The 26116-nt window shown below is 46.5% G+C and overlaps 3 protein-coding genes across 3 annotated transcripts in view; 2 read left to right on the top strand and 1 right to left on the bottom strand.

The window, feature by feature from the left end:
* Positions 1 to 26116, bottom strand: part of LOC120746634 (CD226 antigen-like) — a 344409-nt gene that overhangs the window by 130808 nt on the left and 187485 nt on the right. The gene's annotated exons all lie outside the window — the stretch shown is intronic.
* On the top strand, positions 12649 to 17413 carry LOC120746623. The gene is made up of 2 exons (XM_040052051.1): positions 12649 to 12849; positions 13177 to 17413. The coding sequence occupies exon 2, from the start codon at positions 13474 to 13476 to the stop codon at positions 17242 to 17244; it is 3771 nt and encodes a 1256-aa protein (XP_039907985.1). The 5' UTR covers positions 12649 to 12849; positions 13177 to 13473; the 3' UTR covers positions 17245 to 17413.
* On the top strand, positions 18055 to 21023 carry LOC120746630. Its single transcript, XM_040052060.1, has 2 exons — positions 18055 to 19330; positions 19658 to 21023. Exon 1 carries the CDS (start codon positions 18104 to 18106, stop codon positions 19061 to 19063), a length of 960 nt encoding a protein of 319 aa, XP_039907994.1. The 5' UTR covers positions 18055 to 18103; the 3' UTR covers positions 19064 to 19330; positions 19658 to 21023.

Here is a 26116-nt window from a genome sequence, read left to right as displayed (position 1 = left end):
CGGGTGGACAACTGCCAACAGAGAATATCTGAGTTGGAAAGATATTCCAGGAGGTGGAATCTCAGACTACATGGAGTCAAGGAGGCTGAGAAAGAAGACGTAAGGGGAAAGGTGATAGAGATGTGCCAGTTTTTATGTTCTTCATTATTAAACATCAGAATCAATCAGAATCAGAATACTTTATTAATCCCGAAGGAAATTAATTAAAGGAACATGTCACGGTCCTGGGTCGGTGACCCAGTGTTTTGAGTTTTGCATCATTACTGAATTTTGATTTTGTCATAGTTTATCTTTTCTAGTCTTTTGGTTTCAGTCTCTGTGTTCTCTGGTCTGCTGTATTCCCTAGTCCTGTCCGTGTCTGTTATGTTTCCTGTCTTACTTTGAAAGTCTGTGTCCAATGTCAGCGTATTGAGTTTCGCTTCCCCTAGGTCTTGTCATGGCAGATTACTCCCAGCTGTGCCCTTCTTCTGTGTCTCATTTCCCTCGTTATCCCTCAGCGTATTTAAGCCCTGTGTTTCTCTTTGTCAGTGTCGCGTCGACTGTGTTCCACGCCCTATGTCATGTCAGGTTCCAAGTCTCTGTGCAGGTCATGACTCATGTTGCTTATTCTTATGTTTCATAGTTCCTTCATGTTCTGGCACAGTCGTGTTCATAGTCTCACTGTTCTTAGTTTCTTCCCAGTTTAGGTTCCTGTTTAGTTGTTGTCCCTGTTCAGCTCTCGTTTAGTTTAGTTCATTTACTCCAGCCTCAAATAAAGGCTCGCCTTTTGTCTAAAGTAAATTTTTGTCTGCTCATCTGTGTCCGCACCTGGGTCCTCCATGCACTCTCCACATGGTCTGCCCCGCTCGCTGTGACAAAACATTTGCACATACAAAAGTGACTTAATATTCCAGACTTTAACGTGTGTTTGAACGAGCTGATGGTTCACTTGTTAAGCTGAATGAAAGATGCTTTAATCACAGGAGTTACACATGTGTCCACTGTACCATCTGGGAACTCTTCTTGTTTAGCACTCGTAATAACACAAACACTAAATCCTTCTTCTCTTGTGCTGTTTTGTAGCAGTGTATACACCTGAGACTGTCACCTGTCTGTCTGTCCTGCACTCTCTCTCTGTTTCTTTCTCTCTGATTGTGGAATAAAAGTATGAACTTGTATTTATAAGTTGTGTTTGAATCCTGCAGCTCATAGGGATGGGTATCGAAAACCGGTTCTTGTTGAGAACCGGTTCCCACTGTTTCAATTCCTTGGAATTGTTTGCCATTTTTGCACACGATTTCCTTATTGATTCCAGTCGCCCCGAATGACGTCACCACGTTGCGGAGCATCATTTACCTGGCAGGAAACACGGCGCCTAAGTGGCTGAAACGCTCAAAAGTTTGGTTATGCTTTACGAGAACGGATGACAACAGGGCAACTTTATGGGAGGAAAGACTACGAATTTGCAAAAGCATTTGCTCACAAAACACGCGATGACCTTAAATGAATGTCGTGTTTTTAATTCCGCTCCGGACTCGTGAATCTCAACCCAGCAGCAGCGGTAACGTTTGCACGTCCTCTCCCGTTAATGCGGCAGGTAAATAATCAACTAACAGTGCATATTATGTTAGCGCGATCTGCCTTATTACAAAACCTGCCATTACTGTGCATTTAGGTGACCATGATGAGAGAGACAGACAGAGTCTGGCTCAGATGCTGGCAGTTCTCGCTGCAGTCTACCGGTAGCGTCTCCTTTCAGGCCAGGATAGACGAATGTCACCGAGCAGTGACTAAGTTTGTGGTAAAAGGCTTGAACCCATTTGCCACAGCAGATGCTCCCAATTTTCGGTAAGTGAATGTGTTTAATTGTAGGCAGGGACATTACTGGATATTCTAAGTGGTTAAAAGTGGTGGTCGTCTTTCAGCCTTTCTTACCTTGGCCATGTCTCTGAGTATTGCACACCTTGTGCTTTTGGGCACTCCAGTGATGTTGCAGCTCTGAAATATGGCCAAACTGGTGGCAAGTGGCATCTTGGCAGCTGCACGCTTGACTTTTCTCAGTTCATGGGCAGTTATTTTGCGCCTTGGTTTTTCCACACGCTTCTTGCGACCCTGTTGACTATTTTGAATGAAACGCTTGATTGTTCGATGATCACGCTTCAGAAGCTTTGCAGTTTTGAGACTGCTGCATCCCTCTGCAAGATATCTCACTATTTTTGACTTTTCTGAGCCTGTCAAGTCCTTCTTTTGACCCATTTTGCCAAAGGAAAGGACGTTGCCTAATAATTATGCACACCTGATATAGGGTGTTGATGTCATTAGACCACACCCCTTCTCATTACAGAGATGCACATCACCTAATATGCTTAATTGGTAGTAGGCTTTCGAGCCTATACAGCTTGGAGTAAGACAACATGCATGAAGAGGATGATGTGGACAAAATACTCATTTGCCTAATAATTCTGCACTCCCTGTATATAGGGCCTTGAGGGTGGGCACGTTAATGGCGTCCAGTGGACGGTCTGTGTACTCAAACCTACCTCTGGCCCCGGTGCCCACCTCTCAATTTTAAATCCATGTAGACATTGAGGGTTCTCGGGAGGGGCCGTGCTAACACCTGCTGCTCTCTGGCAGCAGCACCATGCTCTCCCTTGTTTTAAATGCACTTTAGAACAACACGCAGCAACACTACACATGAGCGGGAGGAGGGAGGTATGGGGTCTTCACACCCCCCCGTTCTCTGCTAGCCATTGGGGCGGGGGGGCTGGGAGGAGATGTTGGCTGTCCGATTGGCTTCCCTGCTGCTGCGGAGCCTGGGACGGTCTGCTTGCCTCCACCCCGGGGGGAAGGGTAACATCTCTTGGGTCTGGGTTCTGTTTCCCCCTCTGGGGGTGAGGGTACCTGGACCCGGGGCATATAGTATGTTTGGGGAGTGTGATTGTGTTCACATGTCCATTTATGTCAATCCTTACGTTGGGTGAGTGCTGAGTGTTTGTATATGTGTGCATGAGGGTGGGAATGCATGTTTGTGTCTATATGTCAGGTCGGGTCTTAGACTCCACCTCTCTGGGAACTCCCGGGCCCTCCAAGGCCTATCTCCCCTCATCACACTCCCTGCCAGTGACTGATGCCCTCAGGGGTCGGTGCATTGGTGGTTCTTGGTGTCCGGGGCTGGGCACTCAGGTATGTACCGGCTCACTCCCGGTGGCTACTTGGCGGGGCCTGGCGCCTGTTGCTCGGTCAGGCCTCCTCCAGGGTGCGGGGGGCCCTCAGGCCTCCGGCCTCTGGGCCTGCGGCTCGGTTCACTCTGGCACAGCTGGCTGCCGGCAGAGCCGGCGGGCACGCCGGTGCAGCCCCCTCTAGCTACTGCTCGGTGGCTACTGGGTGACCCCTCGTCCAGGGATCCTCAGCCCTTCCCATGAGGGTGGCACGGATGCCCCTCCGGTGGTCCTCCTTGGGATCTCGCACTCTGGGGCCTCTGGATGTCTGGGGCCTGGATCTCCTCCATGCCTGCTTCATGCCCTGGGGGACGGGGCTATGGCTCGCTACATCCTGCTGCAGACCATTACATGTGGAAACCATTTGAATACAAGCGTGCTGATCCACACAGGTATGCACACGGATGTTCACTGCTCGTAGACTTAAATTACACCTTTCTTGGCTGCTACTTCAAAGCACATTGTGCGCTGTCTGTCCTGCGTGCTGCACAACAACATTGAATATTTAGTATTTACTGCTGTTTTCACTTAGCTAGATTAATGCGATGGTATGTTGCTTTGGTCTTTTTTGCTTGTTTTCTATTCTTTCTCTCTCAACAGGTGATCCAGGAGATTCCCCCCCCCCCCTTTCTCACTGTCCCTCTCCCCTTCTGTTTTTCTTTTCTTTCCTCTTTCTTTCTCCCTTTCCTATCCCTCACTCATGTCTGTCCCGTCTGTAACATCTGAAAATAAAATATAATAAATAATAAAAACAAAGGTCGATCAAATGGACCAATACGGCAATGCCACCATGATCCATTTGGAAAAGTAAATCCATTGGGTATCCTTGTTGGTCTTCAGACAACAATTCTGACGGCTAAAGAACCAAATGGTACAGGCAAAAAAAAGTCGACATCTCATGTGATATTTTATTTGAGTTTTCCTCTTTAAGAGCTGTCAATTATCTGCTGTAAAACAAAGTGCGTTATGATAAATAACATGACAACAACAACTTTTTAGACAGAAGGAAACCTGCTCTTCAGCTCCTGAATAATTCGGGCTTTGAATTTGAAATGTGGAAGTAAAGTTTCTGCTCTCATGTTGGCTCTGTTTTGTGTTTTGCAGAAACGGATCAGAAGTTTCTGGCACCACATCGCAGCTCCTTCCACGGAGACGAGCATAAGATCTAACAATGGTGATGATGATCCTGATGAATGCCACAAGCCGACATGTGTCGGTGGAGCAGTGAAGTTTTCGAAATCATTCAAATGTTCCTTGAGCTCCAACTTTCTATTTCCTTATTGCTTCAGGACTGTGTGTTGATTTCACTGACAGCTTATTTATTAATAAGTAATTATTTATATTATTGTTGAAAACAACTCCAAGAGCTAAGTTTAGTTTTATAGAAAAGAGCAGTCTCTGTGTCAGGTGAACATCTACAAGTATACTAACAAATTAAACCTTCATCTGAAGATGACAGTCAGCAATGCAGCCTGATTTAAAAACATTAATATGGAAATAAAATAATGAATGAGTGACTGATGCTGTCTGAACTTGTAATGTGACTCTTTCCTTACTTGTTTAAAATGTCTGAATGATTAGTCATTACTGCTTTTCTTGAAATCTCAACACAGAAGAAACGCCTGCGACCTTTGGGAGAGATTGAACATTGTGTTTTTGAGTGACAGCAGATTACTGCTTTTTGGCGAGTGATTGAAACTCCACGTGCCGCCATGACCACCCCGTTTCCCTGAACGTATATATACACGTATGTATAATAATAAGTGTTCAATGCTTGTACACAGTGTGGGGTTTTCTAATATTGTCACTAATAAAAGATGAATATAATTTAAGATGTTTTAAATAAAGTGGAACTGCTGCCAACCTTTGAATCTAGTGGGTCTTTCAGTGTGTTCTCTCTGTGTCTCTGTGGACCGTGGCACCAAAGTCCAAAGACAGACATGTTAGGTTAATCTGTGATTATTTACTGGTTGTAGGTGTGAATGTGTGTTAGTCCTGCATCAGACTTGTGACCTTTAGGATATGTTGAAATGTAAAACACCTGCAGCACCTCCTGGTACTAACTGCATTCCACTAAACTGTCATCATCTGTCACACCCACGCAGAGGTAATGAATGCTTCTGTGTGTCTGTAAAAATTTCCATTCTCACGACTGTTGCTGTCAGTCAACTCTTTGGGTTTATTAAATAGTTAAAGAGCAGAATAAGTTTTAGAACAACGACACTGCAATGTTGTTTTCCAACATGTACTGAACTTACTGCTCAATTATTTTTCTCTTGCACTTTGTGAAACAGCTCAGTCAGTGAAGCATCAGCACGCTGTGCTGGAATTAACTCTTGCTAGGAATCTGACAAATGTTAAGAACAAGAAAATCTGGTTCAACCTGACACTCTTCTGCTTGAGTTACAGGCCCTGCATCCCTTTTAGCTGAAGCCCTTGTAACAGCACAAGCTGCAAATTCAGAAAAAAACCTGTTGACACCCATGAGACTCATTCAGAACTTAATTTAACAGGCAGAGAACTATCAGCCCAGACTCCATTTCCAGCCAAATCATTCCCCAAAATCACATGTATGCCCTCAAGTGGCAAAGTGGGACGAACACCAATGCAGATATGATCATCCACATAAGAGTCCTGGCCATCTTACAATGCTGTGATTGCAGCCATTCCCCAACTCTCTGTGAATGGTACTCGTGGCTATTGATCAGTGGTTTGATCTATTTCCCCATTTTTGGACATGGATTTTTTAGTTCCTTTGTCATTATATGTGTGTGTTTCTCAACACAAACTATACATGTTTTTGTAGGGATTCTGTTAGGTTCATACTCGCTTTATGCCTGGGGCTCAGGTGGAAGAACAAAAGCTTGTACTTCTTGATATTTCTGTTGTAAGCTGACAGTTGATGGTGTTGAACAAACACTGCTGCAATGACGTCAAACTGAAACAATGCTGCAGTAGTAGCTCTCATTAAAAAAAGAGCCTCTTCATAGTGTGTGAGATTAAAAAGATTTAAAAAGAAAAGTTTGCTTTGACAGCTGAACTTTTTAATGTTTTTAAAAAACATTTAGGAAAAAGCAGCAGGTAATAAACTGGACTCACGGAGACTGACAAAATCCAAAAATATAAACAGACAAATATTTCATATTTTAGGGCAATCAACCCTCAGACCCAGGAGATGTTTCCCTTTGCTCTTGGGTGACGACAAGCAGACCTGCAGTAGCAGGAAGGCCCAGAATCCCAGATCCTGACCAGATGGCCAACTGCTCCAACGGGTCTGCTGCTCCAGATGGTGAACAGAGAAAAGGGCTTTGAATTAATTAATTCTTCGATCTTAAATATGATCAACCTATCTCTAATGATCGGCTATGTACCACAGGCCTTCAAGCTGGCTGTAGTTAAACCTTTACTCAAAAAGCCATCTCTAGACCCAGCAGTCTTAGCTAATTATAGGCCAATCTCCAACCTTCCTTTCATATCAAAAATCCTTGAAAGAGTAGTTGTCAAACAGCTAACAGATCATCTGCAGAGGAATGGTTTATTTGAAGAGTTTCAGTCAGGTCTCAGAGCTCAGCACAGCACAGAAACAGCTTTAGTGAAGGTTACAAATGATCTTCTTATGGCCTCTGACAGTGGACTCATCTCTGTGCTAGAGATGGACCGATCCGATATTACGTATCGGTATCGGTCCAATACTGACCTAAATTACTGGATCGGATATCGGAGAAAAATAAAAAATGTAATCCGATCCATTAAATATCAGAAAGCACCTCACAAAACTTGCAACACGCCGTAACTCACCTCAGAACGTTAGCACGTCGGAGCAGTATGCATCACGTGATAGAGCGGCTGTGGCATGCGGGACCTGCCGGTGGTCTGGATAGCATGTGGAGCTTCGCTAGCAACCCGGCATTTCATCTCCGACAAAGTTATCCCCGAGAGAAGTAAAGCAAGTGTGTAAGTCCATCTCTGAATGTTTGTAAAGCATTCCTGCGTTAAGCTTAACGAGCGACTGCCTCTCGCTCTCCGGCTGCTACTTCAATCATGAAACTGCTTAACGATCAGCTGATCGGCTTTTCTGTCGCGACTCCGTCTCTCTTGTTTGCTTTTGGCCCACTTTGCACCAGAAAGAGGAAACCAGCGGCTGAACAACAGCAGCACGTTTAAGCTTGATCAGCTGTTGTTAGAATTTATTTAATATTACTTTCTACTCGAGGATCTTTTTCTACGTAGCTGACGCTGGTAACTGTGCAGGGGCGGATCTAGTAGTGATGGGTCGTTGGCGAACGAAATGGCTCTTAGAGCCGGCTCTTTGACGTGAACGACGCGAGCCGGCTCCTTATCGCGAGCCGTCACGTGGGTTTTTTTTCTTTCTTTCTCTCACCCTCTCTCTCGCACTTTTTTTCCGCTTCACTCTGCACGGGAGCCTTGTGCTTTACGCTGGGCCGAGGGGGGAGGGGCGGTAGTTACACTCAGTAGCACAGGAACAGAGCCAGAGGGAGAGAGAGAGAAAGAGAGCCAGGGACAACAACGTCACATTAGAAAGGTATAGTAATCATCCTCAACTATTTTCGGTTGCAGATGATAAAGGATTCAGAAAGTTTATTCATGCAGGCCCATATGACAGAGAATATGCATGTTATTTTTGTTTTCATATTATAATTTATATTTAATTGTGTTGTGGTTTGCAGTGTTTTGTGTTGTTTCAATTTAAATTTGTAAAAGGAAAAAGCTGAAAATTTAAATAGTTAAAAGTTGAAATGTGAATAGTTGATTTTTGTATTATATGATTTATTTATTACATTTTATGTGGAGTGAATAAATAAAAGTATATTTACGGTGGCCCCTAGAGACAAAGCACATACAAACTTCAAATCACGTACGAACTCTGAAGCATGTACAAACTCCAAAACACGTAAAAACTCCAAAACACATAAAAACACGTACAAACTCCAAAACACGTAAAAACACGTACAAACTCCAAAACGCGTAAAAACACGTACAAACTCCGAAGCACATAAAAACTCAGAAGCACATAAAAACTCAAAACACGTACAAAAGACAACAGAAGTGCTCCAGGATGCTGGGCGCAATGTTGAGCTTTTGTTATCTTGTGGCTACACAAGCCAGCAAGTACCAACGACCGGATTTGGTGTGTGGTAGTAACAGGTAAATGAACTTTTTTTTTTAAATTATTTGAATATATATGAGTGCCTGTGTATAAATACACAAACAATACACACATGCTTTCAATTGTGTAATTTAAGTGATCTAGTAGCTCTGCTTTGGAAGTTCAGTTCATGCTAGAAATGTGTTTTGGAGTTTGTACGTGTTTTGTCTCTCTAATAATTTTATATTATTGTTAATAATAAATTAATTAAAGCAACAAAACAACCTGAAGAGCCGGTTCGGAGCCGAAAGAGCCGGCTCTTTTTAGTGAGCTGAACCGAAAGAGCCGGATCTCTAAAAAGAGCCGGAAATCCCATCACTAGGATCTAGCAAAGTTTAGCCAGGGGGGCCGATAGGGCATGAACAGGGAAAAGGGGGCACAAAGACATACTTTTCTTTCTTATTCTCATTTAAAATGTCTCGCTTTTAATTATTTAATATTTATCTGAATCTTACACCCAAAGTTTTAATCTGGTGTAAAATGTATAGAAGTCCATTACTGCATATAGTAACTGTTAAGTCTAATATACCCTAGTAAGCTATAGTACTTTTTCCTTTGGGAAGGTACCATCTGTGCAGTCTGCAATTTTGTTGAAGAAAGATGTTGAATCTATTTAATATTTCTTGAAAAAGAATTGATTTCTGTGCATTTTTTTTCACACTGCATCAAATTAAGGTTGATTACGTCGATTAAGCATCATGAGGTGGAGCGTGAGGGGTGGTTCCCTATTTTTTATTTATTTATTTTTATTGTTGCTGGGAGTTGGAACCCTATTAGTTAGGTTGCTTAATATTTATGCTAAGTACTCTTTAAAATACCAGAATAGGGAGGATGGTGTAGGTTTAAGTTTATTAGATTGATCAGTATTGCTGAACTATGAAATATTTTTTTTTGCATACAGGTATAACAGAATAGCTTTAGTGTAGTTGTTGTTTTAAACTTGAGTATGAACTTATACAAAATGCAGCAAGATATTTAAAAAACAGTTTTGTTGATTAAAAAACACTATATCGGATTCATATCGGTATCGGCAGATATCCAAATTTATGATATCGGTATCGGTATCGGACATAAAAAAGTGGTATCGTGCCATCTCTACAGTCTGTGCTTGTCCTGCTAGACCTTAGTGCAGCGTTCGATACTGTCGACCATAATATCCTATTAGAGCAATTAGAACATGCTGTAGGTATTACAGGTACTGTGCTGCAGTGGTTTGTATCATATCTATCTAATAGACTCCAATTTGTGCATATAAATGGAGAGTCCTCTTCACACACTAAGGTCAATTATGGAGTTCCACAGGGTTCAGTGCTAGGACCAATTCTGTTTACATTATACATGCTTCCCCTAGGCAGCATCATTAGAAGACATAGCATACATTTTCACTGCTATGCAGATGACACCCAGCTCTATCTGTCCATGAAGCCAGATAACACACACCAATTAGTTAAACTGCAGGAATGTCTTAAAGACATAAAGACCTGGATGGCCGCTAACTTTCTGCTTCTTAATTCAGATAAAACTGAGGTTATTGTACTCGGCCCTGAAAATCTTAGAAATATGGTATCTAACCAGATTCTTACTCTGGATGGCATTACCTTGGCCTTCAGTAACGCTGTGAGGAACCTTGGAGTCATTTTTGACCAGGACATGTCCTTCAACGCACATATTAAATAAATACGTAAGACTGCTTTCTTCCATTTGGGCAACATCTCTAAAGTTAGAAATATCCTGTCTCAGAGTGACGCTAAAAAACTAGTTCATGCATTTATTACTTCCAGGCTGGACTACTGCAATTCATTATTATCAGGATGTCCAAAAAACTCACTGAAAATCCTTCAGTTAATCCAAAATGCTGCAGCAAGAGTCCTGACAGGGACTAGAAAGAGAGAGCATATTTCTCCTGTTTTGGCTTCCCTTCATTGGTTTCCTGTTAAATCCAGAATTGAATTCAAAATCCTGCTCCTCACATACAAGGTCTTAAATAATCAGGCCCCATCTTATCTTAATGACCTTGTAGTACCATATCACCCTATTAGAGCACTTCGCTCTCGCTCTGCAGGCCTACTTGTTGTTCCTAGAGTATTTAAAAGTAGAATGGGAGGGAGAGCCTTCAGTTTTCAGGCCCCTCTTCTGTGGAACCAGCTTCTAATTTGGATTCGGGAGACAGACAAAATTGAGGGTAGGGCACCAGCGCCAGAGGTGGGTTGGAATACACAGACCATCCTCTGGATGCTGTAAAACGTGCCCACCCCCAAGGCCCTATATGTATGTGTTATGTGAGAGTGTGAGTAATGTGGATGTCTAGGTTGCTGAATAAAATTGAGGCACAGGCGGCCAGAAGGGGACAGAGGGGGAGTGCCTCCCCTGCACCCTGGTGACATACCTGCACCCCAAGCCCTGCGTGTGTGGTTGGGTGTGGTAGAGCGGGAATAGGGAGGCAGCTGAGGATGGGGAGGGAAGAAAGGGAGGGGCAAGCGGCCCCTCCCTGGGGCCAGCTCCCTCGCTGACCCCAGTAGGCACCCCCACAAAAGTACCTATTCCTAACCTAATACACTTTAGTGCAGCCAGTTCACTTCAGTAAAAGCAGCAGTGGGAATTACTGGCGCAAAAATGCTAACCAAGTGTTTCTCTTTATAAACAGCCAGCCATTGTAAAAACTAAAATGTTCATGTTGTCTTCCAAACAGTTTCACTAACACTGGATGGACAGGAAGTGTTCGCGATGTCTTCTCCGGCGCTGATAATTGGCGTCTGTCTTGTGTCGGTGACGTAAAAGACAGATTTAATGCGACATGACCGTTCAAACAGCAGTCGCTTTCTAAAACATTGGATATGTAGCGGATTCAGGACCACATACGAAAGTAACCCAGATCGGATTTGAAAATATCGGATTTGTGCCGTTCACACTGTCATGACATGATAGGTCGCATTGGGCCAGAAGAGTCGGATTTGATGCGGATTTCACCTGCAGTGTGAATGTAACCTTAGAGTACTAATCAGGTGGAACCAGATACGGCACACATGATCATTTTTCACGACACAAAAAAGATGCTTTGAACAATTTTGAAGAATTGTCCTTACAGGTGATGCTCAAAAAAATAGAATATCAAAAGGTGAAACTAATATATGATATAGACTCGTTATTTGCAAAGCCAGATATTTAAAGCCTTTATTTGTTATAATTTTGATGACTAAAGCTTACAACTTATGAAAAGCTGTAAGCCAGTAAGAGCAGATTTTGCATGTCATTTGGAAACCAAAGTGCAAAGTGCAGAGTCTGGAGGAAGAATGGAGAGGCACACAATCCAATATGCTTGAAGTCCAGTGTGAAGTTTCCACAGTCTGTGTTGAGTCATCTGCTGGTGTTGGTCTACTGTGCTCTATTAAGTCCAGAGTCAACACACTTGGAGCACTTCATGCATCCTTCCACAGACAAGCTTTATAGAAATACTGACTTTATTTTCCAGCACGACTTGGCACCTGTCTACACTGCCAAAAGTGCCAAAAACCTGGTTCAACGACCATGGGATTATTGTGCTTGATTGGCCAGCAAAGTCGCTTGACCTGAGGCCCATAGAGAATTTATGCCAAGAGAAAGATGACAGACATGAGACCAAACAATGCGCAAAAGCTGAAGGCCACTATTGAAGTATCCTGGTTTTCCATAACACCTTAGCAGTGCCACAGGCTGATAGCATCCATGCCACAGCGCACTGAGGCAGTAATTCATGCAAAAGGGGGCCAAACCAAGTACTGAGTACATAAGTATGATTATCCTTTTTACAAGTCCAACATTTCTCTATTTAAAATCCCTTTTTTAATGATTTCATGCAATACTTTGAGATTTTGACACAGAAAATCCTGAGTTTTGTAAAATCAATAGTTAAGTTATTGGAAATGGCAGATGGCAGACTGAAGACGTCACTTGGATGAGTGACGAAACGTTTCTCCCACTGACAACGCTACGTCCAGATGAGGAGAATGAACCTTTTGGAACTGTACTTACCAAAATATCAAAGTTCTTTGTGTATGGTTATTTAGTAAATTTATGAGAAAACAACTAACTGATTCAAAATTTTCTAATTTTTATTTTAACAAACACCTAGTTGATTTTCACAGAAGTGTTTAATGGAATAAATAAATGCAAATGGTGCAGCGGGAAGCATCAGACAGTCTTGCTGTAAGTCAGACTCACGGTTTGACTTTACACTCCTTCTTAAACATATGCTGTCAAAGCCCTGTGAATTTAGCGCAGGCAAAGCTCACATAGAGGGATTGTACAAAAGGCCCCGTAGTTATGGGTTTATTCTGTTCAGTTGTTAGTTCACCTGCAGTTTTTAGAGTGGCCAGTAGAGGTCACCCCACCGCTTTGTATGGGAGACTGTGTCCAGGGAGAGAGTGGGCAAAGCACCTGAGCCTTTTCTGCTCCAGATTACCGGCAGAGAATTGGTTATTCCGTGAGAAGTGTGCGTTAATGAGCAACGTAAGTTGGTGATGTGTGAGGATGTGATAATAAGATGTGTTTGGGACTGTAACCAAGGTTAGGGGGGAAATGACTATGTTTCTGTCTGTGCCGCTAGCGGGTGCTAAACTAAGCTAAGCTAAGCTAACTTTCCTGCCGTGTGGTTGGGTATAGCTGTGTACCTGGTTAGCTCTCTCAGGGGGTCTATGTGTGAGTTGTGGGTAATATATGGCCTATGGTATTAAAGGGGATGTTAGTTTATTTCCCGCCTGTGTTTATGTTGATGTACTCTGGAGATATTGTTGTGAACACTTTAGTAATGTAGTATTTTCTTTCTGTTCCGTTCAGAGACCACACACACACACCCATGCCCACGCACCTAAACCTGTATGCAATACCTGCTCCTCTGACAATCCCTGTTACCTTCAACTGTGTGAAGTCAATACAAGAGTCTGCACTATCCTCGGTGTCTTCATTGTCTCCCTTCTGAACATTCATCCGGGCCTTGAGCAGTGTTCTGGCCGACACTCCGGGGAGTGGTAGCTGCAAACCTGAACTAGCACCTTACAGTCCTTCCAGTACAAGCTATCTACCCAACATTAATGGTCCTTCGAGCCGGATGTAAGCTGCTTCTACCCTAACAAGATGGATGATATTCAGAACTTCTCAGCTCTTGGTGCGCGCCCACGGCGTACTGTACGGCGTCCCCTCCGCTATGAAGCTTATGAGACTGACTTCCCCGGGCTTGGTGCAGGTTACCAGGCGGAAAGTGAGACAGGAGGCGACACCCGTTCTTCCCACCATCCTCCGTCTGACCCCTCTGATGACCGCTCACATGGTCATGTCACACCACTGAGAGCAGAGTTAGAAGATATACAGCGTGAAAGGTTCCTGTTCCAGCAGTCGCATGACCAGATGAAAGCTGGGTTGGCTAATGTCCAGGCCCTTCATGCTAGTTTGCTGCAGTTGTTGGACCGTGTAGAGACTCTGCAGCTCAGTCCACCGCCCAGAGCCTCTGCTGTTCATCTCCCGCCACCCCCCGCTGAAGAGGAAGAGGACTGGCCTCCACCACCTCCCCCTGTTGTGTTCAAGGAGGAGTCTGTCTCCAGCCAGGGTCCAGTTGCGGACCGCATCGATACGATGATGAAAGAGCTCCAGGATCTGAAGAGGGAGTCTATGGCTGCACAGGAGAGTCAGATCACCCCCCCACATGAATCTAGGCCAGGGTTCACTTCTCCTCAGCCAAGGATCACCTACCCTCCAGCGCCGCCTCCGAGAGCACACCCCCCTCCATTGCAAGCACTGCCAACTCCACCCCCGTCCTCATCTACTCCTTTCTTGACCTACAGGGGGCCTCGTCCAAGCATTCCCAAGCTCTCACGCCGTGATCCTGGGGAATTTGCTCGTCTAAAGATGGCGCTAGAGAACTTATTGCCCCCGGAGAGTTCAGAGCTCTTCAGGTACCAAGTCTTGTTAGATCACCTACACCTGGAGGAAGCAAAGTTGATAGCGGACGCTTACCTCCATTCTGCCACGCCCTTCAGTGACACTATGAACGCTCTTAACGACAGGCTTGGGCAGCCCCACCAGCTTGCCCTGAGAAGAATTGCTGTTGTCATGGACTCACCTGACATCCGCCGGGGGGGTGCAGCCACATTCGAGCGATTCTCTCTCCACATCCAGTCACTCGTGGGCATGCTGAAGACTTTAGGCCCTGATGGGGAGGTCGAACTACAGTGTGGCTCCCATGTGGCTCGACTCCTTAGTAAGCTTCCTTCAGAACAAAGAGCTGATTTCCGTCGGTGCATGTACAACCATTCTGGTCAGGCTTACACCCTGGATGACCTGGCTACCTGGTTAAAGTATGAATCCTGGTGTCAGGACTATGACGGCCTGCCCACTCCAGCGATCACCAGAGAGAAGCCTGATGTCAGACCAAGCAGACGCTCTGTTGCGGTCCTTCACAGTGCAGAGAGCTCACCCAGGTCACCAGGTACCACTCCAAACACAGCTAGGCAGCCACCCTACTGTGCCTTTTGCGATAACCGTGCCCATCACCTGAGTCAGTGTCAGGGGGTCGTCAAACTGAGTCGCGAACAGCTCACAGACTGGATAAAGATCAACAAGAGGTGCTGGCGTTGCGCTCGCTCCCATCAGGCAGCACAGTGTACCCTCAAGAAACCCTGCAGCCGGTGTCAGGGTCGTCATCTGCAGGTCCTTCACGATGTGAATTCTAAGCCCTTAAAGGCACATGGCTTAGTGTCTGCTCCCCCACGAGAAGGTGAGAATCCTACGGGCGTCCTGTACCTCGATCGTCCTACAGAGAGCGGCCAAGTCCTGTTAAAGGTTGTCCCAGTCATCCTTCACCATAATGGCAAGACTTTGAGCACGCACGCAGTTTTGGATGATGGGTCAGAGAGGACTATGCTGCTACCCACCGCTGCCCAGAAGCTTGACCTTCAAGGCATTCCAGAGACACTTCCATTGCGCACTATCAGGCAAGATGTGCAAACGCTGCATGGATCATGTGTCTCATTCGAGATCTCCCCTGGTGGCAAACCTAGGCTGAAGTACAAAGTCCGCAACGCCTTCACCGCCACCCGTATCGACCTAGACGAGCACAGCTACCCGGTGGAGTCCTTGCAGCGGAAGTATAGACACCTCCGAGGCCTGCCTCTCCAGTCCTTCAAGAAGGTCAAACCTCTCCTTCTGATTGGCAGTGACCACCCACAGCTCATCACTCCAACTGAAGCTGTCCGTCTTGGTCCACCGGGTGGTCCCGCCGCTGTGCGCACCAGGTTAGGGTGGACACTACAGGGTCCCTCCAGCCTTATAGGTTCCTCTTCGCTGCCACAACAGTGCCTCTTCACGACCGCCATTCCTCCCCAGGTGAGTGAGCTACTCAAACATGTAGAGAAGCTATGGCAGGTAGATGTTGTCCCGGTGCCAGAAGGCAAGGTGGTTACCCGTTCACGAGAAGATGACTATGCAGTTAGCCTGCTAGAGCAGAAGACAGTTCGCGTAGACGTCGAGGGCATCCAACGTTATGCCACCCCCCTCCTTCGCCGCGAGAACATGCCACACCTTAAAGCTAGCCCTAGCGCGGTCGTTCCCAGTTTGAGAAGTGTGGAGAGAAGGCTCCAGAAAGATCCAGAACGAGCTAAGGTCTACCGGGCGGAGATAGAGAAGTTGGTCCAGGCCGGTTCGGTGGTTAAGCTGCCCCCCTCTGAGGTTGCTCAAGCAGATGAGTCATGGTACATCCCTCACCACCTTGTTAGCCACAATGGCAAAGATCGCCTTGTGTTTAACTGTTCGTTCCAGTTCCAAGGCCAAGCCCTCAACGAACATCTTCTACCTGGGCCCACCCTGAGCGCATCGCTCCTTGGTGTCCTCCTTCGCTTTCGAGAGCATGCCGTAGCCATCAGTGGTGACATTAAAGGTATGTTCCACCAGATTCGCCTTCTTCCCGAAGATCGTTCCCTCCTGCGGTTTGTGTGGCGGGATCTACACCCCGAGGAACCGGTGGCCGTTTATGAATGGCAGGTCCTCCCCTTCGGTACAACCTGCAGCCCATGCTGTGCAACCTTCGCTCTGCAGCGCCACGCCAGGGACCACACGGAAGGAGATGATTCGCTGCGTCACTCTGTGGGACAGTGCTTCTATGTTGATAACCTTCTCCAGAGTGTGCCGACCCCTGAAGAAGCCCGGGACCTAGTGGACAGGTTAAGAGCCCTCCTGTCTTCTGCTGGATTTGTCCTTCGCCAGTGGGCCAGTAATGAACCCAGCACCATTGGCCACCTACCTGAAGACCTCAGATCCACAAGTGCAGAACTTTGGCTCACTCAAGACAAATCAGACACCTCTGAGCCAACTCTAGGCCTTAGCTGGCACTTCCCCACGGACACCTTGGGTTACAGACACAGCAAAATCAGTTATGGCGCCCCCACCATGCGGAATATTTATAAGGTTCTCGCAAGCCAATACGACCCACTTGGCTTTATCCTACCGTACACCACCCGAGCCAAGATGCTGGTGAGGCGCCTTTGGGATCAACAGAGGGGATGGGATGACCCGCAGCTTCCGCCAGAACTACTCCAGCAGTGGAAAACCTGGGAAGAGGAATTGCTGTTCCTTGCACAAGTCCTGCTTCCTCGCCCGTATCTCCCAAAGCACATCATGGAGGCAGTTAGTGAGAGAGAGATTCACATATTCTGTGATGCGTCAGAGCAGGCTTATGGCGCGGTGGCCTACATGAGAACAGTGACAGGTGATGGCAGCTCATATCTAGCCTTCCTGATGGCTCGCTCCCGTGTTGCCCCTAAACGCATTCTCTCCATGCCCAGACTTGAGCTGTGTGGTGCCCTCTCCGGAGCTCATCTTTCCCGTCTCCTTAAAATGAGCTCACTCTGGACATAAAGAGAATAGTGCTGTGGTCTGACTCCACAACTGTACTCACCTGGTTGAGGTCCCAGTCATGCCACTTCAAGGTCTTCGTCGGCACCCGCGTGGCTGAGATCCAGGAATTAACTCACTCGCACACCTGGCGCTATGTGGACTCAGCTCAGAACCCCGCAGATGATATAACCCGGGGGAAGTCCCTTCTCGAGCTGACCAGACCCAATAGATGGAGTTAATGGCCTCCTTTCCTGCTCCTAGGTCCAGAACAGTGGCCTCCAGAGCCAAGTGGAACCCTGGCTGAGCCTCCAGGCCCGAGCTCCGTAAAGAGACCTTTTGTGGATTTTCTACCACCTTCGACCCCACCACTTCGAACTTCAGCAAATATGACACCTGGACACAGCTGCTGGAAGCGGCTATTACACAGTTGCATGGGGCGGCCAAAGGCGGTGGAACTTCATCGGCTTATGACTATGTTCGAGCAGAGATGAACGTCCTGAGAGAAGCTCAACAGGAGAGCTTCCCTGAGGAGTATCGACTTCTTAAGCAGGGGAAATCCATCAGTCGCAGCAGTCGTCTCCTCGCACTATCCCCTGAGTTCGACCACGAGAATGAGGTCATCCGTGTAGGTGGACGTCTTCGCCGCTCTGAAGATCTCGCCTTTACCAGCTCCCATCCTTTAGTTTTGGATCCGACACATCCAGTCACCCGCCTGTTCATCCAGGACGTCGACAGTCGCCTGCGCCATCCAGGGCCAGAGAGGGTCTTCGCGGAGATTCGGCGCACTCATTGGATCCTGAGAGGCCGGGAAGCAGTTAGGCATTTTCAAAGGACCTGTCTTGAGTGCCGCAGATGGAGAGCCCGACCGACTGTTCCCAAGATGGCGGACCTGCCAGTTGCGCGCCTCCGCCTTTACAAACCTGCCTTTTATTCGACAGGCGTGGACTGTTTTGGACCCTTTGAGGTCAAAATCGGGCGCCGTGTGGAGAAGAGGTGGGGCATCATCTTTAAGTGCCTAACTATCAGAGCGGTCCACCTTGATGTCCTAACCTCCATCGATACAGATGCCTTCCTAATGGCACTTCGACGTTTCATTGCCAGGAGAGGAACTCCAGCTGAGCTGTACTCGGACCAAGGGACCAACTTCCGTGGGGGAGAAAGGGAACTCCGAGCAGCTTTTGCAGCCATGACCTCTGACCTGCAGAAGCTCCTGGCTCCCCATAAGATCGTCTTCCACTTCAATCCACCAGCGGCTCCGCATTTTGGGGGAGTGTGGGAGCGGGAGATTAGGTCTGTCAAGACGGCACTCTACACTACAGTAGGATCCCAACCCCTTCAAGAAGAGGTCCTCCGCACGGTCCTTGTGGAGGTGGAGGACATCTTGAACTCCAAACCACTAGGTTATGTCCCGTCTGACATCAGTGATCCTGATCCAGTGACCCCCAACTGCTTTCTGATGGGGCGGCCTGACGGAGCACTTCCTCAAGTGGCTTACCCCAGAGAAGAGCTCCTGAGTCGCCGGAGGTGGAAGCACTCCCAGGTGCTGGCTGACCACTTCTGGTCTCGATTCGTCCGGCTGTACCTTCCAAGCCTGCAGCTTCGGCAGAAATGGCGGTCATCCCCCGCAGATGTCACAGAAGGTTCGGTGGTGATGATCGTAGATCCTCAGCTGCCTCATGCTTCCTGGCTCGTGGGCTGCATCTCCAAAGTTCACCCCAGTCCCGACGGGCACATCAGGTCTGCTGACATCAAGGTGAAGGACCGGACCTTCACCCGACCTGTGGCGAGGCTGGTGGTACTGCCTGCCCTCCCAGACGAAGACAAAGGACAAACACCGTGACTTTGTTTGTAAAATTGCCTTTTGTTGTGAGCAAATGTACTTCATACATTTGGGGGCGGCTGTACAAAAGGCCCCGTAGTTATGGGTTTATTCTGTTCAGTTGTTAGTTCACCTGCAGTTTTTAGAGTGGCCAGTAGAGGTCACCCCACCGCTTTGTATGAGAGACTATGTCCAGGGAGAGAGTGGGCAAAGCACCTGAGCCTTTTCTGCTCCAGATTACCGGCAGAGAATTGGTTATTCCGTGAGAAGTGTGCGTTAATGAGCAACGTAAGTTGGTGATGTGTGAGGATGTGATAATAAGATGTGTTTGGGACTGTAACCAAGGTTAGGGGGGAAATGACTATGTTTCTGTCTGTGCCGCTAGCGGGTGCTAAGCTAAGCTAAGCTAAGCTAACTTTCCTGCCGTGTGGTTGGGTATAGCTGTGTACCTGGTTAGCTCTCTCAGGGGGTCTATGTGTGAGTTGTGGGTAATATATGGCCTATGGTATTAAAGGGGATGTTAGTTTATTTCCCGCCTGTGTTTATGTTGATGTACTCTGGAGATATTGTTGTGAACACTTTAGTAATGTAGTATTTTCTTTCTGTTCCATTCAGAGACCACACACACACACCCATGCCCACGCACCTAAACCTGTATGCAATACCTGCTCCTCTGACAATCCCTGTTACCTTCAACTGTGTGAAGTCAATACAAGAGTCTGCACTATCCTCGGTGTCTTCATTGTCTCCCTTCTGAACATTCATCCGGGCCTTGAGCAGTGTTCTGGCCGACACTCCGGGGAGTGGTAGCTGCAAACCTGAACTAGCACCTTACAGTCCTTCCAGTACAAGCTATCTACCCAACAGGGATGATGTGAGTTTCCAGTTAAACTTGGTCGGTGTATCAATGAGCCCCATGCTCAGTCACGATGTTAATGTTTCTGTAGAACGATCTTCAAGACAAAGGTACATTCAGGAAGTAATATAGTAATACGTGTTTAATCTGACATAAGTCTTTCATAATTTCTATGTTTAACACCCAATGGTGTTTGGATACAGAGATGACCTTGTGTAGATTAAAAGGAAATCTTTTCAAATATGGGAAGATATATATAGTACATAAATACACAAATAGTGTTATTTCATGTCATGATCTGTCACCAAATCAGCACAGAAAATAGGGTCCCCTTTTTTTCTAATAAAGAGTTTCATTGTTTTATATGTGAACCTCACCTTTAAAAATGTTAGTATTAATTCAAATTTGTCTTTAACAATTTGTGTGTGTAAATTTTTTACTTTGGAGATTGTTATTAATGTTGTGTTCTTTTTAGTTGTTGGAAGATCCCTCAACTTAAATTCAGCTGATCAGTATGTAGACTATGCATTTTGAATAGGTTTTGATGGATGATTGTATTGAATTAAACTACTAGTTTTGAAATTGAAGCAGCAGAAAATGACTAAGTTGGCCCTACTTAATCTAACTTAACTCTGCCGATTTACATTTTATTCTAGGTTGAACGAGATGGAGCTCCATGTAATCACTGATGACCAAATGGAGAAGTTGTTTCTTCCATCAGGGATCCCACCAACAGTAAAGGAGCTGCAAAGTGTTGTGAAGGATAGTTGCATGCTAGCAACTGCCGCAACTAGCTAACGTAAGCTAAAGTGGCAGTTTCTGTTTTTGTTTTTGACGCTGTTTGTTTTTGTTTTTGACGCTGTCGCCGGTACGAGATTTCGGAATGGCACCACTTACCTCAACATCCAGTTGTGAAAGCTGCATCAACCTGAGCCAAAAAGTAATCGAGCTGGAGCAAAGGATATCCACGTTTGCGTTCAGCCCCCTGGATATCCAAATCCAGGGGGCTGAATGCGAACTTGACACGACCCTCCTTGGCAAAGCTCAAATCACCGCTACTAGCGCTGAGCTAGCCGACACAGTGCACCACCCAGCTGCTGTGTCCCAAGATCCCGCCAACAGTCAACACAGGCTCTCTACTTGCATCGCTGGTGTTTCTGCCACGGACGAGAACTGCTGGTTTCAGCTAGGGGCCAGACCCAAGGCTCTGGTCAGCTCCACTCCACTCCAACCAGCGCCATGGACCGTGGTTGAGACGCGCGGTGGCTGCAGGGGCCAGGAGGATCCGTCTCTCACACGCTCACCCCTCCGGCGCGGTAGTACTGGAGAATAAATTCAATGTCCTGGACTGGAATCCTATGGACTTTCCTCCTCTGGCCACTAGCCCTCGCCATCCCGCTGTGTTGCTGAGGTCTGCGCCATCTCCATCACTATGCCCCCTGAGCCGCGGCGGGTGCAAACTCACCGCGGAGAGCTGTGCTTTACCCTGGCTCCTCGGAGAAGAGGACCCACAGCGCGGCTACCTGGGGGTCACTCACGTGTTCCGGCTGGCGCATCTCCATCTGAACGCCCCCGGTGCCGCGGCGCGGGCGTCTCAGATGGCCAGCAGCCCCCGGTGGCACCTCCTCTCTCCACGCTGGTCCTCAAGGATTCCATCGTCAGGAACGTGCGGATGAGGGGGGCGCTCACAATGTCATTCCCGGGAGCCAGACTTCAGAAGACCCTGAAGGCTACCTGCGTCAGTGACCCCTGGCTTGTCCAGTTCTGCTTGTCTCTGAAGGCAACTGCATGATAGCTGTTGGAACCACACCGGTGAGCACCTTTGACCGGAAGGATCTTAATGAGGGATTGCTCTATCTGATGGCATATTACTATGCCCTCCACCTCACATATCCAAAGTGCATTTCCACGCTGCTGTCTGTCTTGCAAACTGAAATACTCAAGGACTCCATCCATGACTGAGATTCAACCCCCTCTTACAGGAAGGCGCTTGGTGAGTGGAAGTCATTCATTGAGTGAGTCTCTCAGATGACAGACTCCATCTGCCTTGTTTATCAGACTCAGTGTTAGTCAGTGAGGTTGTTTTTTTTTTCTCTAGAAAAGTTGTACAAATGTAAAACACATGTTTGTTTGCGTGGTTGTTAAACTTGTTCTTCTAAAAAGTTACTTAATATAGGATTTGAAATAGTGATTGTTTTAAGCTTCAGCAAAATTTATTTTTGATACCAGCCATGAGTATGTTATACTGTTATTATTCATGTTAAAAGTATCTGGAATATGCACTTCTTATACTGGCCATGTTACACAGTACCCTGCTGAAATGTATGTAATTTTAGACATGATTCTCCTATTGCTGTGTCAATAAAAGCGCAAAAACTAAGAGTGCTTTTGCTGTCTTAATTTAAGATGAATTCCCTTATTTTCAGTAGTCGGTCAGTTTTTTGAAGAAATGGTGTCTTATTCTCAGGAATTTTTGCTGATTATTGTTCTCAGAGTCGAGACATAATTCTTATACTTAGCTCAATCAAGAAAGAAACAATTCAGTTTTAAGAAAATTTGTCCTATAGTATTTTTTTATGTGAAAAATCTCAATTAAGGTGTAGAATCTTAAAGTAAGCAAATAATTCTTGAAAACAGCTTGTTCAAGAAAGCATTAATACTCATTTTAGGTACAGATTTTCTAAATATCAAAGTGTCTTTCCTTATAATAAGTCACACTTTCTTCAATTGAGCATACATTTTCGTCAATTTGGTCTAGTTAAAAGACATATGGCAGTTAGATTAAGTTGCTAGTTTGAAGAATTCTAGTTAAGCAACTTTTGCTTACCCCATTGGCAGATTTTTTTCCTCAAACCAAGAAAACTTTGTCAGATTTAAGAATATTTGGCTTGTTTCAAGTATAGCTGTTTTTGCAGTGTACTGCCCATGTTTTTATCTCATAGTCCCCCTGTTTACTTGGGATGTTCTGTTGGAATGGACAGAGTCCTCTGAAGGGGACTTGGTGCTCATACACAGTCACATCAGTACCAGGATCTTACATTAACAGCAGGAGAACCACCCACTTGTTCCATACACCTCAAATGGGAGCACGTTTGTGTCATGAACGATGATCATCTATTGTGTCTTTATCAAGAAATTATATCCTTTTTGCGCTTCTATGATTAATCTTGTGTCACCTTTAAAACTTCTCTACCAGTCTCAGGATGTCATAAACTGTCCGTAGCGACTTTACTGGATGCACGGCAGTAAGAATCAACATACCCACATGTGCCTACAGCTGCATTCAATCCATTTTTTTTCCCTCTCTTGTTGATCCTCGTTCGTCATTGAGTTGGCTGTAGAGCAGGTCGTCTGCTAATTGGATGGTTGTTGGTTCAATCTCTGTGTGCTCTAGTCTGGAGTTCTTACCAAGGTGTCCTTGGGCAAGTTACTGAACCCTAACTTGGTCTCTGCTGCATCTATTGGCATGTGAACGTTAAAAAGCATAAAACAAGCAGAATACATGGTGTATAATGCTTTCAGTACTCGAGTAGAAAAGCAACTGAAGGAGTATGGGACCTGGCACAGTATGGGACTGTGGTAGATTGTCTTTCTCTGTGGCACATGAGAGATTCATGCATCGTCTGTCACTGGGAAGGATAGAAGACCAGATCAATGTTTCCTCACATTACTGCAAATATTCCTCTGTCTCAGCTGACTCCTCTTTCTTGCTTGATTCTTTGTCTTCATTGTATGAAACCCCTGTGATTTGTGTATATGGACTGTTCCACGGACCCCCTCTAACCACTGCTAAGATGGTACATTCCTCCCATCCTTTGTTTGTGTTTGTGCTGGTTCACCGTGATAGCGCTGGTGGAGCTGGGCTGTTGTACTGAACATGTGTCGTGCGTGTGCGTGAATAATAAGTGCCTTGTATTTGTTTGTTCTATGGTTGTAACTTATCATATAATTGGTATGTACATTGTGTGATGCTTTTATAGAGTTTTCCAGCGGTTTGTGTAGCCACGAGACACTGTATATTCACGCTGATTTGACCAAAATGGTGCCACCCTTCTGAACTGAGCTGCCCAAAGTAAAGATGGAGTCTATCCCTGTGCAGCAGCCCATTTGTGTCCACCAGGGGGTGGGGTTTAGTCATTTTCGAATTAGATTTTCTGTTCAACCCTTTCTGTATTATTTAGACCAGTTTGGTTTACTTTAATTGTTTGCTAATTGTAATTTCTGTTATTTTACAGAACCACACATACATATACTCACACGAATTCACTTCTGGAGATGTTTTGGATTAAAGGAACCCAAATAAACGCCAGGACCGCCTCCTACAACGCGGGTCTCGCCACTGGTGATATGAGCGCCTACAGAGCGGCCTCATACGGCATGCGGCACGCGGTGAGAGATGCCAAACGCCGGTACCGGGAACGTGTGGAGTCCCGCTTCCACCAGGGCGACACACGGAGTATGTGGCACGGACTACGCACCATTACGGACTACAAAGCCAGGGACACTGCGCTGATCAACGCTGACTCTGCATTCACCAACGAGCTGAATCAGTTCTACGCCCGTTTCGAGGTTAGCCAGGCGGCTAATGCTATCTACCGCCTGACTACCGAGGACAGTGACATCATCAGTGAGAGACCGGTGACCAGCATCGCGGAGCATGACGTCCGAGCGGCATTGAGGAGAGTGAACACAAGGAAAGCGGCGGGGCCAGACGGCATCACCGGCCGTCTGCTGCGCTGCTGTGCTGACCAGCTAGCAGGTGTGTTCACTTACATCTTCAACGAGTCCCTGGCGAAGTCTGTGGTCCCCACATGCTTCAAAAGATCCACCATCATCCCTGTGCCCAAGAACAGCAAACCCTCATCCCTGAACGATTACCGGCCAGTTGCACTGACCTCGGTAGTAATGAAGGTGTTTGAGAGGCTGCTGAAGAACATCATCTCCTCCTCCATCCCAGACACCACAGATCCGCTGCAGTTCGCCTACAGATCCAACAGATCCACAGAGGATGCCATCGCCCACGTCCTACACACCACTCTCAGCCACGTGGACAAGAAACAGGATAACTATGTGTGAATGCTGTTTGTTCAATTCAATTCAATTCAATTTTATTTATATAGCACCAAATCACAACATAAGTCGCCTCAAGGCGCTTCATAGATACAGAGAAAAACCCAACAATCATATGATTACAGTACAGTTGTTGATTACAGTTCAGCGTTTAACACAATAGTGCCCTGCAGACTGTTCACAGAGCTCAGGGATCTGGGTCTTAACAGCCGTCTGTGTGCATGGGTGTTGGACTTCCTCACTGGCAGAACTCAGGTGGTGAGGGTGGGCAGGTGCTTCTCTAACAGCATCACCATCAACACAGGAGCACCTCGGGGATGTGTCCTCTCGCCACTGCTCTACTCCCTCTACACTTCAGACTGTGTGGCCACCCATGGCTCCAACACCATTGTGAAGTTTGCTGACGACACAGTGGTGTTGGGTGCCATCTCCAACAACGATGAGGCGGCCTACATGGATGAAGTGAAGAATCTGGCATCATGGTGCCAGGACAACCACCTCCAGCTGAACGTCGGCAAGACCAAGGAGCTGATGGTGGACTTCAGAAGGGGTCAGCACAGAGACTACAAGCCCATTATCATCAATGGAGCTCCAGTGGAGAGGGTGCAGTCCTTCAAATATCTTGGTGTTCACATCTCCTCAGACCTGACATGGGCTGCCCACATTCAGGTCCAGACCAAAAAGGCTAGGCAGCGCCTGTACCACCTACGACAACTGAGGAAGTTCAGGGTCTCTCCAAAGATCCTCAGGATTTTCTATACAGGCGCTGTGGAGAGCATCCTCACACAGAACATGACATCATGGTTTGGGAACAGCTGTGTGAAGGACCAAAAAGCTCTCCAGAGAGTGATCCGTACAGCAGAACGCTGCTGCAGGATTGCTCTCCCCCCACTTCAGGACACCTACACCAGGAGATGCCGGACTAGAGCAGCGCAGATACTGAAGGACCCGTCCCATCCTGGCAACAAACTGTTCCAACTTCTGCAATCTGGTAGAAGGTTCCGCATCTTCTGGGCAAGGACAGAGAGACTCAAGAGGAGCTTCTATCCCCAAGCCATCCGTGCCCTAAACACACACACCCGCCCTCTCACATCATCTATAATTGACTGAGACAGGACTCTTCCAGACACTAAACCAAGGAACAATGT

Source organism: Simochromis diagramma, unplaced genomic scaffold (assembly GCF_900408965.1).
Source record: "Simochromis diagramma unplaced genomic scaffold, fSimDia1.1 OVJJ01000201.1, whole genome shotgun sequence".
NCBI lineage: Eukaryota > Metazoa > Chordata > Actinopteri > Cichliformes > Cichlidae > Simochromis > Simochromis diagramma.
This window is presented reverse-complemented; position numbering and strand designations above follow the sequence as displayed.

Bases quoted from the DNA above. Each gene is read 5' to 3' on its own strand.
- LOC120746630 (XM_040052060.1), top strand. From the start codon at position 18,104: ATGGCGGACCTGCCAGTTGCGCGCCTCCGCCTTTACAAACCTGCCTTT.
- LOC120746623 (XM_040052051.1), top strand. From the start codon at position 13,474: ATGGATGATATTCAGAACTTCTCAGCTCTTGGTGCGCGCCCACGGCGT.